We start from the raw sequence: 18199 nt of genomic DNA on the forward strand, positions 1-18199 counted from the left end.
ACATACATCACATATACATACCACACACATCAAAGGTATGTCAAAATGTTCAGAAACCTTTAAAACGTAAAGATACACAAACATTTTCATTTTAGATTTTTTTGCAATTACTATAACTCACCATACGGGAAGTTAAAAACAATAATATTAGTGATTAAAACTATTAATGTAAATATTATGCAAAATACACTAAAAATGTGAATAGCAAAATACCGTATCATAAATGAAATCCATAATTAATGGGATTATATGCCTAGACAATATACTAATATATGTATAATAATATTATTATTCATTTATTTTTTTGTCATTGTTATTAAACTCATTGTCAAAAATATTAATTAATCACTTAACATATTGAATTTATTATTAAAATAATGAGTTTATATACCATTTAATCACAATATAGAAATATTTACATATATTTACAGATATTTACAGATATTTTATAGATATTATAATAATAGGAACAAATTCTGTTAAATTTTTTTAGGGTTCCGTACCAAGATTTTTAATTTTTAAAGTTCACTTACAGTATGAGTATAATATAATCTCATACAACTCAAACAATTTTCAAAATCATAAGAATTTTTTTTTTTTAATTTTCAAAAATATACAAAAATATAAATTTACTTTTCAGTTTAAAAATGTATATATTTCATATGCGTTATTATAATCGTAACAAATATATCTTCAGCTTGATTCATGCAGCAACTCTCGTTAATGTAAACATTTTCAAGTGTTTTGAGCGACAAGCTAGTCACTGTATATTATATTCACGAACACATTTATAGTAACTATAACTTTGAAAATATTTAAACAACTGTTATTAATTATTATATTTTCTGCTCGAATATTTAATTCTTATAAGTTTCAGCAAATTACTTTAAGGCACGATGCCACGCACCACTAGTTCTTATAAATATTAGACAATGTTACATTATTTATAATAATCTAATTTGTTTGAAAACATTTAATATTCCTGGAACATTTCGTTGCGGTACGGAAAGTTCCAGCAATTTTCCTTAAGGCACGATGCCGCACACAACTAGTTTATATGGTACTTATATATTGATATTTTGCACAATTATTGCGAAACACCACAAATAATGCATTAAATAGAGGAACTATTTAATATAACTCTTCCAACTAATATCCAAAAAATAAATTTAACAAGCCCTGTATACATTCATTAGAAATAATAAAATAAGTAAAATATTATATGAAACAAGTGTCAATGTATAATTAGAGAATGCCAATATACCAGATTAGGAGTTCAATAAATAATAAAAAACAAACTTCTTAAACCTAATATTATCTAAAATCCACATTATCCTAAAATAAAATCGATAATTTAAATGCGATTGTTTTTTTTTCGATTAAATTTCTGGATCATTCCATTTTGCCATATAAACAAATTCCTATTTACATATTATATTTGTACAGTATCGGCTTACTGTGTGTGCGTTAATTATTTACATTAATGAAAATATTTTGAGGATTTATTATTTTGATAAAAAATCGAAAATCCATGCATTTTTCAATTTATTTATTAAATACGTACGAAAACATTCATTTTCATCCATTCTGGATCAGTCCATTGTGTACGGCATAAATAAATTTCTATATGTGCATAATCGTTAATCACTCACTTTGATAGAAATAATTTAAGCACTTTTCTTTTATCTATGAATTTAACAATTTATTCTTGAATAAATTATTAGTAGTACAAGCATTATATTTTCAATTTATTTATTAAATTACATTAAAAAAAATAGTTCTTTGAGTTCTGGATCAGTCCATTTTGCCCAATAGAAATGTTCCGATCTATCTATAATATCGGCTTAATCAAATTGTGTGTATAAATTTTAATTATTTATGTGAAACTTTAAAGTAATTAATTAATAATTATTTATTTTATTATTTATGTGAAAGACATAAAGTATTAATAAATAATTTAATAATTTATTATATGAATTTAATATTAGTAGTTTATAATTACATTTCCAATTTATTTAAAATATTACGTGCAAAAACAATTAATTATTTTAATTCTGGATCAGTCCATTTTGCCGTTAAACAAGTTTCTATCTATATTAATCATTAATCGCATCTGTGCTGTATTAGCTTAAACAAAGCATATGTGCGTGAGCCCTAATCATTTTACTTTATTTAATCAATTTACTTTGAGTTAAATAATTTGATGATGCATATTCTGGATAAAATATTATTACTTTGAGCGTTATATTTTCAATTTATTTATTATTATTTATATATAAGGTTTTGTCAATAGTTGAGTGTCCTTGATCGAGCGTGCCGAAAAACCATCGTGTGCCCGCACCCTTATGCGTTCTGATGGTCCGCGCCGACTAAAAGGCGATCAGTTGTGGTTTGCATTTCGTGTTGAACGCATCTAGTTCGAAGTGATCTCGTTTCAAGAAATTTGTTCGAGAAATTTATATATATTGAGAAGTTTATTTATTATTATTTACGTATAAGGTTTTGTCGAATAGTTGATTATGAAGTGTCCTTGATCGAGAGTGCCGAAAAATCATCGTGTGCCCGCACCCTTATGCGTACTGATTGGCCAGCGCCGACTAAAAGGCGATCAGTTGCGGTTTGCATTTCGTGTTGAACGCATCTAGATCGCTGTGATCTCGTTTCAAGAAATTTGTTCGAGAAATTTATTTGTTTTGAGAAATTTATTTATTATTAGTTATGTATGTAAAAGGCTTTGTCAAATAGTTGATTATCAAGTGTCCTTGACCGAGAGTGCCGAAAAACTATCGTGTGCCCGCACCCTTATGCGTTCTGATTGGTCCGCGCCGGCGAAAAGGCGATCAGTTGCGGTTCGCATTTCGTGTTGAACGCATCTAGTTCGCAGTGATCTCGTTTCGAGAAATTTGTTTCGAAGTTTTTGCTTATCGTAGTCGATTGATAATTTAGATAATCGGTAGTGTTATTATTCGTGATTCGTTTAACAAAAGGAACTAGTTCTACAAACGCCTGGAGGTAATTATGTGATAATAATAAACATTATATTTGTGACTATGACTAAAACCCTTGTGCCGCCATTTTATAGTATACCAGGTGTATAGAAGTACGCCGTGTAGGCTGTTCAGCTTTTGCTGGTTGATTGCTGGAAGCAAGAAATCCTTTTCTGGATTATTAATTGAAGTTTTCTTCTCAATATTACTGTGATATACAACGTATTAGAAAAATGGTCGATAGAGAGGAGATTATCGCCGATTTGCGAGCCGTGCTGATTTCGAGGAAGGAAATGGCGACCGTGGTGAACCTCAACCGTGACTTTAAAGAGCTTCATGGGACCTACATTCCGTTCAGAAGACTAGGATATTCCAATGTGGAAGATTTTCTTCGAAGTGATCCGACTTTTGTAATTAATGGACATGGGAGTGAAGCGTTCGTTACTGTTGTGCCGAAAAAAGAATCTAAGCATATTAGTGATATGATAGCGAAGCAGAAGACCTCGCGGAAAAGATCAGCTCCCGTATTGCCGCCTAGAAGTTTGAATGCGCGTTCAATGCATATGACTCATGCAAATACACCACCCAGGACTTACTTTTCCAATATAGGACAGAATAGAACTTCACGGTCAGCCCAACAATATTGCAAGAAACCTGCTACTCAACATTGGTATCCACCAATTAATAACGTTACGGGCCAATTTAATTTCATGCAGAACCAGAATCAATCTTTGGTACAACCAAGACCTTCTACTTCGCAGGTGCAACCGCTAATTTCAAGATTGAATAGCCAGATGCAACCGCTAATTTCAAGATCTAATAGCCAAGTGCAACCGCTTATTTCAAGATCTAATAGCCAGATGCAATCGCAATTGAACACAATGAGATCCGGACATATGACATTTGCAGTATCAAAACCTGCTGTATCTCTCCTCCTCCGGTGCAGCCAACAAAACCTCCAGCTGCTCTAATACAATTCCAAGTACCAAAACCTGCTCAGCCTCTGATACAATCTAAACCATTGTCTTCGCCGGTACCATCGCAAGTACCAACATCTTTGCAAGTATCAACATCTTCGCAAGTTCATCCTAAGACACAATCTGAACTATCAACACGTCTGCGTTTGGAGTCCGAATCGCAGAAGTCTGTTCAAATTCAACCAAGTGTGAGTGTAAAGTCACCTTCAAAACCACAAATACAACTAAATCAAAGTTTAAAAGAAAATACAACACCGAATGTACCTCAACTTTTGAAAGGAAATTCTCAAGCACAAGTTTCACCACCTACATCGAAAGTAGATCCCGTAACTACTTCCTCGGAATTACTCGAGAAAATGTTTGAGAAAAGACCAATGAGGATGCCAAAGGCTGCTCAGAAGGTTGAAATAGTACCGAAGAAAAGTGATTCTTCGATGCCGTACGCATCTAATGACAATAACAATAATGTAAATACGAGATCTGTTTCTCTCAGAAGTGCCAATACCTACAGGGGCAGTTTTAGGACCTTGCAAGTTACTATGCAAACAAATCCTATTATTATCAAGACCAGTGCACAAGATAGACTGGATAAGATAAGACATAGGCAGAGTCAACGTGAAATCGACTATTCTTCGGGTAAATCAGAGATTACCAGTCCTGAAGTGAAAATGACTCCAATGCCTGGTGTAAAAGTGTCGCAACAGTCCAGGTTGTTGAAATATAAAAATCCTGATTTGAGTTCTGATACCATTGTTGGTAGCAATAACAACAATAATGAAGCCATTACACCCAAAGTAGTACTGGAAGAGTTTATTAGTTATCAAAAGCTATTGACTGATTATTGCCGAGAAAGAAATATCAGTCCACCGCATATTAGAACCGCTCTGAACGATGTTCATAAACATTTTAATATTGGTGAACGCGAAGAATCGTACGGGTGTGTTGTTAAAGTCGGGAATGTCAATAGTTTCGGCAGCTTTTGTCCAACTTATACCAAACCAGAACAAGCTGCAGAGGATGCATGCAAAAAAGCTCTGCAAGCTTTAATAAAAATTTATGGCTCGGTGGAGGATAAACATTTAGCAGTCACAGACGGTAAACTTGTACCAAATCGCTTGTGGCAGCTTCTTGCAGGCCATAGTAAGGGAAAATATACTAACGTCATACCCGAAGAATATCGTGCGGAATATCGCGAAAATTTGCCCGAAGATTGGTTGGATATTGTTCGAATGTCCAAAACATTCAATATTGAGGACTCTACCCCCGGAGGTATGATTGTAAGCGTAAAAACACAACCAGATGTGCCTTTGCCTAAGCAAGATAGTGTTGACTTTGTAGATCCTCCTCCAATTGTTTTACCTCGCAAAGATACCCATTGGAATGTCCACATAACAACTGTGTGTTCAACTGTTGAAATTTGGTGCAGACTCATTGGATCACAATATACGAATTTGTTTGATGAATTAAGTTCGTACATGAAAGATACGCTTGATGCGGGCAAAATTAAACCTGAGACTGTTTTTGTGGGAGCTTATTATGCGGTAAACGTAACAGAATCTTGGTATCGGATTCAAGTACTTGAAGTTCAGGATGAAAGGGCTTTATGCTTTTTTATTGATATTGGAGGAGAAAGCTGGCACTTGCAGGTCGAGTTATACGTGTTGGATAAGAAATTTAGATATGTTTCTGCACAGGCGATACTTTTTCAACTTGCTGGATTGGAGGAGTATGCGGAAAATAAGTATGCATTAGAACTTCTGAATGAGTATATGCTAAATAAGAGTCTGATCGCAGAAGTGTTGCAGGATGAAAATGGTGAGAGCGCCGTTTTCCCTGTTATTTTGTTTGATACTTACACCGAAGAAGACGTGAATTTGAACGATTTGCTGAAGAAGAAGATAAAAGATGAGGAGAAATCGCCTAAACTCAGGGAGAAGGGCCGAATTAATGATAAAATTTTTGTGTCTTACATTTGTGACAACGGTGATGTTTACATACAAATCAGGAATGAAACTTTCACGTACTTGATGAGTCAGATTCAGCATGTTAACGATATGGGATTTTCCAATGAAGATATTGCTGATTCTGTTAAACTTTTGCATGAACGCTCATCAGACAGAATGTATTTGACGGCGAAACCAGAAGAAAACAAATGCTATAGAGTGATTGCAATCGGACCTGTTGATAAAGGTCAGGTACCTGTATATTTTGTTGATTATGGATTCACAGGTGTTGCGGATACAAGTAAGATAATAGCAACGTTTAAGGTATCTTCAGTTATTGACGAATTTCCTCACCAGGCCTTGAAAGTGACTTTGTCCGGTTTCGAAGATTTCACACCGTCCTTGGTTTCGCGTCTCAGGGGATGCTTATTTAATAACAATCCTATCCTTGTTAAAGTACTAGAAAACGCTGAAGTACCTGTAGTGGAAATCTTTATGAGAACACGCGATCAGTTATTGATCAGCGTGAATAATGCCATCCAAAATGAGATGGAATTAGAAAAAAATTCTTTGGAAGAAGAATTTAATCTCCTAGAAAAACGCATGAGCAGGATGTCTTTATCTAAGGCGGGAAGTCTAACCAAAGCCTTTTCGTCATCTCTTGAACAAAAGACTTTGAAATCAAAGTCTTTGCCCGAACCAAAAATTCCATGTGTGGAAAGTTATTTTCCGGTGACTGTGATAATGGCTGCTAGTCCGGAAAATTTTGTGGTGCAACCTTGCAGCAAAGACAACCAAGATTTCCGAAATATGATGAAAGAGTTACAAGTTGTATGTGATAATAATAAATCTTCTATCCCAGCGAGCCAGGAAATTGAAAAGGGAAATATTTATGCCGGGAAGTATACTGATGGTATTTGGTACAGAGTGCAGGTCACTGAAATTGCTAGAGAGAATTTAGTTGTTGTTTATTTTTGCGATTATGGAGATTATGATGTGATGAAATTTGATGATTTGCAGAAATTATCACCACATTTTCTTAGAGTACCTTATAATGCTTTAAGAGCAAGATTGGGAGCAGTTAGTTTTATGAAACATGACTGGTCCACCGAAGACTGTCTTCGTTTCCAACAATTAGTTTGCAACAAAGCTTTTGTTGGCATTGTTAATAGCTTAGGATTAGTGGATTCTAATAATAACGAAAAAGTTATTTGTTTAACCTTAATTGATACAGATTCTGAGAATGATGTTTATATAACACCAGAATTTTTACTTTCCAATACTGCTTAAGGTTGAATTGTAGTTAAAATATTACTCATTTGAATTAAATATTAATTTACTCTCATTAAACGGTTGTTTCATTTAATAATTTATATATTTTTCTATTTTTTATGCAAACGCCAATAGAATTTATTTGGTATGTTTGTGAAATCGTTTTATGCTACTTTAATTCGATTTTTTATAATACATTTTTATCACCATTTATTGTTTTTGCTTTTGTAATAATTCAATTACTTTTTCTTCACCAAACTGGATCTGATAACCCTTCAGGAATTAATAGTAATATTTATAAAATTCCATTTCATCCTTACTTTTCTTTAAAGTATTTAATATTTATTTTTTGTTTATAATATTAATTATATTAATTCTTATTAATTCTTATATACTAAATCCTGATAATATATAACGTAAACACTTAATATAAAATTTTAATTATAAAATAATAGTTACATACTTTAGTAACAAATCTCAATGCTTGTATTATTTTGTATTTATTAACATGTTAAATATCAGAATTTTTATTACATGAGCCATGGAAACTTTATTAGATATTTTAGTTACTAAAGTAACAATTTTTTTTTTTGACAAAATTCTTGAAAAAACACTATTTTTCATGACTAACATGGTCTTATATATTTTTTTCTCGACAAGCCAAAAAATTTTCAGGCCATTTTTCAGATATATATGACGACATGCCTCATGCAGAACTGCTTAGCGTCAGACATATATGACTGACATGGCGTTCAACGTGTTAATGCATGCATAACTGTTTTTATACGTAAGTAAATTGTCATAATATTTGTATAATCATCGACTAAAATTAACCCTATGTTTTTGGTAATCATTAATGAGTTTTTTTCAACAAAGATTAATATATTCCCAATACATTTTGGGCAAATATACTTAAACAAATACACAATTTTACATTTTGGACAAAATCATTACAAGATTTAGTGTAATTTTCATATAACATTTTTAATATCATATAAAAATTTTACACTGCATTTAATGAATATTAATCACTAATTTTATTCAAAACTAGGTGTGAGTGGCATTTTGTTTTAAGGAATGTTGCTATCTATGTTGCTTTATGCTATCTATATTGCTGTCTACGTAATTGTAATAATTAAGTTGAATTTATTTATTGTTCATTATCTTTTATTATTTTCTACTTCGTGTAGCAAAAACGTTTTATTTATATGTGCATGTCAACGGTAATCAATACCAAAACAGAAAGAAAACACACTGAGTATGCGCGCTAGCCATAATTTCAAATTTGAGTGAACATTTATAATTAAACCACTTTTTGTTGGTCTATAATATTGAGGTGTATGTGGCATTTTACCTTAGGAAAAGTTACATGTACTTGTATAAATAATACATTGATATCTTTTAAATGAACTTAATTAATAGCATATATAATTTTATTAATTAAATTAAATTTATTTATAACAATTCATTCAACTTCGTGTTCTAAAAATGTATTTTATTTATGTGTGGATGTCAACGGTAATCAGTACCAAAACTGAAATGTAAATACACTACGTATGCGCACTAGCCATCATTTCAAATTTTAGTGAACATTTATAATTAAACCACTTTTGTTGGTCTATAATATTGAGGTGTAAGTGGCATTTTACTTTAGGACAAGTTGCATGGACTTGTGAAAATAATCAAGAATTCAGATTTAACAACTTTTAGTATCACGAAATTTTTGATTGATATTTTTTGAATAAATTCAATAAATAACATCTAGAATTGTATTAATTAAATTAAATTTATTTATAACAATTCATTCAACTTTGTGTTCTAAAAATGTATTTTATTTATGTGTGGATGTCAACGGTAATCAGTACCAAAACAGAAAGGTAAATAGCTAGCCATAATTTCAAATTTTAGTGAACATTCATAATTAAACCATTTTTGGTTAGTCTATAATATTGAGGTGTAAGTGGCATTTTACTTTAGAACAAGTTGCATGGACTTGTGCAAAATAATCAAGAATTAGAAATTTAACAACTTTTAGTATCACTAAATTTTCGATTGATTTTTTTTGAATATTTATATTTATATTAAATTCAATAAATAACATCTAGAATTGTATTAATTAAATTAAGTTTATTCATAACAATTTATCGTACTTTTAGTTCTAAAAATGTATTTTATTGAAGTGTGGACGTTAACGGTAATCAGTAGTCAAACAGAATAGAAAATACATTATTTATGCGGGCGTCACCCCGCTTTCAAATTTTAATGCATTTTTATATTTGAAACACTTTTCATAGGCCTATAATATTTTATTACTTAAAGTAAATAGCTTTTAAATGATTTGAAACCTCAATCATTTTACTTACTAAAAAACTTTTTAATGTGCATCCATTTTGAATTAACGAAGTCGGCGACGAAGTCCAATTTTGGCACACACACATGCACATATTTCAATTTCAGTGTCATGCGATTCAGAATGACTTAGAACGTAAAATTAGCAAACTTTGTTTCCTGACGAAAAAATCTTATAAATTATAATATTTGTACGATTTTCTGGCATAAAACGTAAACAGAAGTATTCAAAGATATTCATATTATGATTTTTGAATAAAAGAAAATCTAAAGTTGGCCTAAACTTAAAAGTATACGAGTACATTCTGGGGCCAATTCTCAGATAAAATGAATATGCCATGGTATTGCTATTTTACATATTGATAACACATACGTGAAGTTAGGTTTCAGCAAATGCATTGTTTGTTGACAGTTTGTTACTACCGATTCATACGAATATAGACCCGTAACAGAATCTTACTTTTATCCTAGAATTTGCCACTCTTTCTTTATCAAGCCAAGTCATTGGACAAAAATTTATGTATTTGCTATGCAATCAGGCGTTTTACACATAAAATCTAACCCACAAAATGCACACACGTAAAATAACAATTGTATCATAAGTGCATCTTCCTCATGTGATATTGATAACACGTACGTAAAGTTAGGTTTTAGCAAATGCAGTGCTTGTTAACAGTTTGTTACTACCAATTCATAGGAATATAGACCCGTAACGACATTTCGCTTTTATCCTAGAATTTGCCTTTTTTTCTTTTTCAAGCATAGACATTGAACAAAAATTTATGTATTTGCATGCGATCGGGATACACAAAACACCTAACCTACAAAATGCACAAACATGAAATAACAATTTATCATAAGTGCATCTTTCTGAGCTTGTTGACAGTTTGTTACTACCAATTCATACGAATATAGACCCGTAACAGAACATTTAACTTTTATCCCAGAACTTGTTTTTCTCTCATTTTTCCAAGTTAAGTTATTCGACAGTGTTGTATCAGGCGTATTTAAGCATGTTTTGCATGGATTTTTTTTGAAGTTTTTTTTTAAAATGTTATTAAATATATTTTATTATTCCGATATACCACTGAATTTTGCAATTTTTTTTTAATGTCGGTCCTCGGAAGACGAAGTGATATATAACTGACGAAGGAAAGTTAGTGGCGAACAACTGTTACTAAATGAAGTTGTTTGCTACGCTCTTCAATTTGCACGCAAACTGAACTCATGTCCGATTTAAACTGGTCGGATGTAATTAAGTTTGACCGGTGAATGTGATAATAAATCCATATGGTGTATAATGAGATTTCAACATAGATAATTAATTATTTTGTAATTAATTATCTAAATTTTTGTAGACTTCAATTTTAAAACCAAGCGTATCCACAAAGCACATACAACTTAGTAAGAGTATAAATTTTATCGCATAAATTAATTAATTTTATTATATATAGTTAAGGACTTGTTGAAATAGTGAATAGTTGGCGACATATTTCGTATTTATTCTTCACTTAACATTTTGGGCAAATACTAGGTGTAAGTAGCATTTTGCCATTAAATTTTGAAATACTACTCAGCGCGATTTCCAAATGATTTTTTAACACTAGATTTACGAACCCGAGTCAATTTGCTTTAATGCCCATATACATATAAAACTACATAAGTTTTTGCATGAGCCAAATGGGCTTACTTCAGTAAAAAATAGGTATATATAAACCGGTTAATATAAACCTAAAATCAGGGTGAAGGTTACTATAATTCATAATGGGCTGTAACTTGGCCAAAAATACAATTATGAAAGAAATCTCAAAAGTCCTCATCGATCCGTTGCGAGCAAAAAAAATGGCACAAGGACAAAAGTAAGAAAAATTGCCCTTTTTCGATTTTTTTCTAAATGGTCAGTTTTGTCGCGAAATTACCTGAGATAATATTGATGCATTTTTTGTAGATAATTTTATGCTCTACAGTGACAAATTTTGGTTCTCACACAAACTTTTACCGATTTTTTGGCGATAAAGGATTCAGAATGACATGATACGTCATTCTGAATACATGGTTTGGATTTTTGGAGTAAGTATTAACTTCTCCTTTTGGAAGTTAATAAATTTAAAAAAATAAATATAGGAACGTCTTAACTTTATTTTGTTTGTTCACAGGCGTTTATGCAAACTTTAAAAACCATCTTACTAAATTTAAAAATCCGTTGGTAACTTTTCTACTTCTATTAAATTTGGTTTATGCCAGTTGTAATTTTGCGAAATTTTGCTTCTCATTCCAGATATATTCATCGAACACCATATAATTATGTTAACATATATCTTTATTTTCACATGGATTATAAACTGTCCTTATGAAGACAGTTTGACAGTTTATGGAAATCATAATTTTTGATACTAAAATATGAAAAGGAAACAAGAAATATTTCATTTTATTCGCTGATACACTTGGCCACATAAATTTTATTCTTATTTCTTAATTCTATTTAATATTTTACTTTTTTCATAAGATATATAAGGTGTAAGAATGATATTGAGCAATTAATTAGTTTGTAAAAATCATAATTTTTATCCTAGAATTTGAAAAAGAAAGAAATTTTTGTTTGCTAGAACCCTTAGCCACATTACTATTATTTTGTATTATTTTCTATACAACATTGTTCAGCATTGAAATTTGGTTATATTGATTTTACAGAATTTTGTAAACAGTTGTGCTTTTTTACTTTTTCTTTCGATCTGCGTTTTTAAGTCAAATTGTTCCGCGGATTTGAAGACAAAATACTTTTACTGAAACATTTTTACTGCATGTTGTATATAACAAATATTTTCCAGTAAACTAGAAACTTGTGAGTGGCGTTTTACCTTCCTGAAGGAATAGTACATAAAAATAACATTTCGTTTTTTTTACTAAATCAAGATATCTTGATATCTATTAAATAGACTTATAATATCTGCACTTGAAATCACTTAAATTTAATTCATTTAACACATTTCATTCTACTATATGTTCTAAAAGCCTATTGGGTGTGGTGTCAACGATAATCAGTACAACTGAAACACAAATCGGTCAAGGTATATTATTGAAACCACATTGAAAAGTCAAATTTTTTTTCACAACGATTAGAATGATTTGAAATGTCGACAAAACATGAAATTAGTTATTAAACTTTCTAAAAAAAACTTCTACTTTGGAATTCAATAAAAAAAAGTTTTGATGTTAAATATGTATTGTATTTTTGTATATGTATGTAGTGTATTTTTAGTTACGTGATAAAACTGCAATGCGTTTAACTTATTATGATTGGACTATGCTATTGTTGAAATTTTTTATCCTGTTTTATTGTTGCTTATTGTTAGAGAATTAACGAAAAAGTGTGATGAAATGTTGAGAATCGCGATGTTTTGAAAGAATTTAAGTCTGATTTCTGCACATTGTGATACTACTTCTTTCACGTTGTCGATATATTTAGTATTTGCCAGTTATCTGACTGCGCTTTGCTTTTGATCGCAATGTCGCATACCAATAAAACGATAAGGCGACATATGTCGAATGCTTATCCCTTATATTAGCATGCTTTGTTAACAAAAGACAAAACCGACATATAGAGATCACTAGATCGTCTTTCCAATATTTAAATACAGCGGGTAATTGTTACTTATTGTTAATCACCTGATCGCACAGCAAATACATAGCTTTTTGGCAATTGTTACTACCAATTCATACGAAGATAGACCCGTAACATAATAGCGTTACCCTAAATTTCTATTTATCAGGCAGAATATGTCAATTGTTTATAATAAGTCTTACGAACTGCTATGACAATAATTCTCAACTAGATGACTTTTTTAGAAGGATGCATAGTTCGAGTGAATTTGTTATCACTACTACTTGATATCATTGAGTTCGAAACCGATACTAAACTATGATAATTATATAATATAATATAAAATAATGATAAAAATATAAAATAAAATAAAATGGAAAATACTCCAATAATTACAATGCAAAATTAAATAAATTTACTTTAAAGTGCCAACAAATTTAGTACAAATTAGAAGAGAGAACAGAGAATATTTATAACGACATTTTAATGTAGCGCCAACTATTACCAACAAAACAAAAGATACGACGGAGGTCAAAGCATATTATCGATATCAAATCTGGTACAGTTTGTGTTAAACATTCGAAGTGAACACATCGATTGCGTAACAAAATAAACACGTTAAAAATCCAGGCTTGCCTGGTATACATTTATAATAAAACAGTTATTTTAATAACTATATAATGGAGTGTGTTAAACCGAAAAACACACTTCTATTTAATTTCAAAGTAATTGAAGGAATAATTTCGCCATTAACTGCTCATTTGTGGTTAAAAGGAATTTTAAATAGTATTTATGAAGATGTCAGCTGTATATACGGAATATCCATGGAAAATAAGGTATTAAATGTGAAATTTAATAATGAGAAAATTATAAATAAAATTAAAAGTAAATATGAAACTAATATAAAATTTAGTCCGATAAAAATCAGTGTTATGAAATTGAATATAGTGAACCTAGGGAACCGCCACAGTGGATAAAATTGTTAAATGTACAATGGGAGACATCGGAAGAACAAATAAGGAAAATAATGTCAGAGTACGGCAAAATATTAAAGTACCAAGAAGATATATGGACAGGAGAAGGCATTATAAACTGCTACACTGGAAATAGAACCTTATTAATAGAAGTAACAAAAGAAATTCCAGCATGATTAAAGTGAATGGAAAAAACACAACAATAATAATTAGAGGACAACCAAGAAAATGTTTTAAATGTGGAGAAACAAGCCACGTGAAAAAAGAATGTACAATGAACTCAAAAATAGGAGAAAGATTAAAAGATTTTAGGGAAAAATAAACCAATAGTGAATAATAATGAAGAAAACATAATAGATAAAATTGTTGTTACCCAAAGGAAAAAAATGATCAAATTAGAAAAAATGAAGAAGAAGAAGAAATAAATATAAAAAAGAAGAAAAAAATAATAATTAAAAAACAAAGAAAGTTTAATTATATGACTGAATAAAAAAAAAACAAAACAAAAGAAGAAAAAGGAAAACAAAGCATAAATGAAACAGAAAAAACGCCTATCAGTAATAAAAAAATTAAAATAACAACCCCAAATACAGAGGAAGTAATGAAGGATATAATTGAAAACATGGATATAAATACACCAATTTCTTCAATGAATTGTATCTACAGGATTCAGATATAGATATGTCAGAAGAAGACGGATCACTAGAATATGGAAAAGAATATGGTGAAACACCTAATCCTGAAATAAATAAAGAAATAACAAAATTAAAAACTATATAATTTAAATTTCTTCTTAAATTCCTTTTTAAGAACACATATTGATGAATAATTATAAAATCAGAAATATTGCCACAATAAATATAAATGGTATTAGAAGTTTAACGACTAAAATATTACTGAAAAAATTTATAACAGATAATGACTTAGATATAATATTGTTACAAGAAATAAATGAAAATGATTTAAGATTTTTTAACCATATGAAGGTATAGTAAACATTAATGAAAATCAAAGAGGTACAGCCATATTAACAAGACCAGGAATTGAAATAAAAAATGTAATCCTTCATGAAAATTCTAGAATAATAGGTGCTAACATAGATGACTTAAATTTAGTTAATATATATGCCCATGCCGGTAATGGTCAGCGTCCACAAAGGGAGAAATTATTTGAAGAAGATATAGCCAGTATAATAGGACCAAACAAATCTAATATCATGATCGCAGGCGATTTTAATTGTGTATTAAATGCCAAGGACCAAAAAGGAAGAACAAATTATAGTGCTGCACTAAAAAGATTGTTAAACCAATTAAAATTAAAAGATGCGTGGGAGTATTTAAATAAGAAAGATAATGGGTTTACATTTATTAGGGGTGATTCAGCTTCAAGATTAGATAGATTTTATACTGACACTTTAATAAAAAATAGAATAGTTGATTGCAAAGTAATTCCAGTAGCCTTTTCAGACCATAATGCGGTAGTTCTAAAATTGAAAGTTGTGACATCAGTGCCATTTTTGGAAAAAGTTACTGGAAAATGAAACAAAAATACTTAAATCCGAAGATTTTGATAATTATTTAGACAAGAATGGGAGAAAATTGTTAAAATTTCATCACGTACGAATGTAATTGATTGGTGGCAAAATAAAGTAAAAACCAAATTAAAATACATTGCAAAAAATTTATCCAGACAAAATGCAATAGATTTCAATAATACAATAAATTTTTTTGAAAAGGTATTGAAGGAGGCAGTTGTAAATCACAACAATAATGGTGAAATGTGGGAAATAATTAAAGAAACAAAAGCCACAATTAGAAAATTATATGATACTCGTAACGAAGGAATTAAAATAAGATCAAGGACCCAAACATTACAGAAGAAGAGCGCATATTACTACATATCAAATTGCAAAGGAAAAAATCAATGGAGAAAACAAATTCATTAAATCGTTATTTAATAACGAAAATATTTGTTTAAAAAATTCTAAAGAAATAATTGTAGAAATGGAAAGATCATACAAAAATTTCTACAAAGAAAAACCGATAAATTATAAGGAAATGGATCTCATACTAAGGAAATAATAATAAAACATAAGCATTCTTTCTAATGAACAACTAAGAAAGAAATTTCGGAGGAAGAAGTGAGGGAAGCGATTAAGACAAGCAGTAAAAATAGGACACCTGGAATAGATGGCATTCCGTATGAATTTTATCAAAAATATGAAGACATTTTAACACCTTTTTAGTTAAAATATTTAACGAATTTTTAAACGAACCGGAAAAGATAAATAAAAAACTTAATGAAGGAATAATAATATTAATTTCGAAAAAAAAGGATCCAAAATATACAGACGATTATATAGACCAATTACGCTTTTAAACTGTGTTATAAAATTATTTCGAATAGAATGAAAATGGCTGTTCAAAATATTATTAACCAGGGGCAATCATGCTGTATGGATAAAAGAAATATTGTTGATAATTTAATAACTGTTAGAAACTTGGTGGCATACTATAATATAAAACATAATGAAAAAGCATCTTTGATAAACATAGATTTTAAGAAAGCCTTTGACATGATGTCACATGATTATTTGCTGCATGTATTAAGAAAAATATCAATTCCTGACAAAATAACCAAAGTAATAATGAATCTTAATAAAAACGCAACCTCACGATTACAAATAAATGGGAATCTATCTGAATATATAAAAATTGAAAGATCCGTCAGACAGGGATGTCCTTTGTCAATGATTCTATTTGTTATTGGTTTAGATCCTTTACTTGAAGAATTGGAAAACAAATTAGAAGGTCAAAATATAATAACTAAAAATGTTAAGATACTTGCATATGCTGATGATGTTACTTTAATAGTTAAATCAAATAGTGAAGAAATAAAATCCTTAGAAATCATTAAATCTTATTGTAAAAGTTCAGGAGCAGAAATAAATGAACAAAAATCCACATTTCTATCGCTAGGTATGAGATGGGTAAGGGATTCAGAAAGCAACATACCAGAAACCCCAAAAATTAAATATTTGGGAATGATTATATCAAAAAATTTAGAGGAAATGATTAATGAGAACTGGAATAATTAATATAAATAATATAAGAGTGACATTAAATACAGATTTATCAAGACGACTAAATGTAATTCAAAAAATCTGGCATAAATCAATTTGCCTTAGCAAAATTATGGTATTTAGCGCAAGTATTACCAATGCATAAAGTATTTTCACAAAAAATTGAAACTATAATAGGTTACTATATCTGGAATGGTTATAGAATAAGAATTAATAGAAATCAATTAAAATTGAAAGAAAAACCAAGGAGGTCTAAATTTAATATCAACTGCTGAAAAATGTAAAGCATTACTCTTTAAAAATATGATAAAACAGATCATAACAAAGGAAATCAACACAGGATTTTTAGAACTTTGGATCAATAATAAACATTTTCCGAAATCTATTAAAAAAGAATGGGTAATCATAATGAAAAATATCAATGGAATCTAGAAAATACTACAACAAAAGAAATATATATAAAACTAACTAATGATTATACTCCAAGAATAATGGAGAAAAACCCGAATTTGAACTGGAATAATATTTGGAAGAATTAAGAAAAAACAAAAATATTCCTTCTGAATGGAGAACCACAAACTATATGATAGTCAATGAATGCATAGCCATGAAAATGAAGCTGTTTAAAATGAAAATGGCTGATACTGCTAATTGTACAAAATGTAATAAAGAAGAAAATGCAATACATTTCTTAACAGAGTGCGGTGAAAATAAAAAGATATGGAATTGGATGAAGCATAGACTGAAATTATTAAAAATTAATCTAAATGAGAAAGATTATAAATTAATAAAATTCGACATTATGAAAAGACCAGAAGAAGAAAACAATATCATAATATGGCTATTATCTGGTGTTCTAAATAATATATACAATGGAATTGAAGAATTAACATTAATCGAAAGGAATTAAGAGAGAAGCGGAAAGACTACATAATAAGAAATAAAAATAAGAATAATTCATTTATGTACAAATTTTGTAAATTATAATGTAGATATTAAGAAATAAAGTATAAT

The 18199-nt window shown here is 29.7% G+C and overlaps 2 protein-coding genes across 2 annotated transcripts; both read left to right on the top strand.

Annotated features, from left to right (window-relative positions):
• The first annotated feature begins 2885 nt into the window (after positions 1-2885).
• Positions 2886-7197, top strand: LOC113388319 (tudor domain-containing protein 7A-like). Its single transcript, XM_026625713.1, has 3 exons — positions 2886-3012; positions 3083-3892; positions 3925-7197. The coding sequence occupies exons 2-3, from the start codon at positions 3221-3223 to the stop codon at positions 7195-7197; spliced, it is 3945 nt and encodes a 1314-aa protein (XP_026481498.1). The 5' UTR covers positions 2886-3012; positions 3083-3220.
• A 9319-nt stretch (positions 7198-16516) lies between these two features.
• LOC113388320 lies at positions 16517-17200 on the top strand. Its single transcript, XM_026625714.1, has one exon. It carries the CDS (start codon positions 16517-16519, stop codon positions 17198-17200), a length of 684 nt encoding a protein of 227 aa, XP_026481499.1.
• Positions 17201-18199: the final 999 nt, after the last annotated feature.

Source organism: Ctenocephalides felis, unplaced genomic scaffold, assembly GCF_003426905.1.
Source record: "Ctenocephalides felis isolate EL2017-DRISC unplaced genomic scaffold, ASM342690v1 CF-g0.4_SCAFFOLD_03572, whole genome shotgun sequence".
Classification (NCBI taxonomy): domain Eukaryota; kingdom Metazoa; phylum Arthropoda; class Insecta; order Siphonaptera; family Pulicidae; genus Ctenocephalides; species Ctenocephalides felis.

What these genes read in the sequence shown, in the direction of transcription:
- LOC113388320 (XM_026625714.1), top strand. Translation starts at nt 16,517, where the DNA reads ATGGCTGTTCAAAATATTATTAACCAGGGGCAATCATGCTGTATGGAT.
- LOC113388319 (XM_026625713.1), top strand. Translation starts at nt 3,221, where the DNA reads ATGGTCGATAGAGAGGAGATTATCGCCGATTTGCGAGCCGTGCTGATT. An exon ending in GATCCGGACATATGACATTT is followed by an intron (nt 3,893 to 3,924) that starts GCAGTATCAAAA and finishes ATCTCTCCTCCT; the next exon opens with CCGGTGCAGCCAACAAAACC.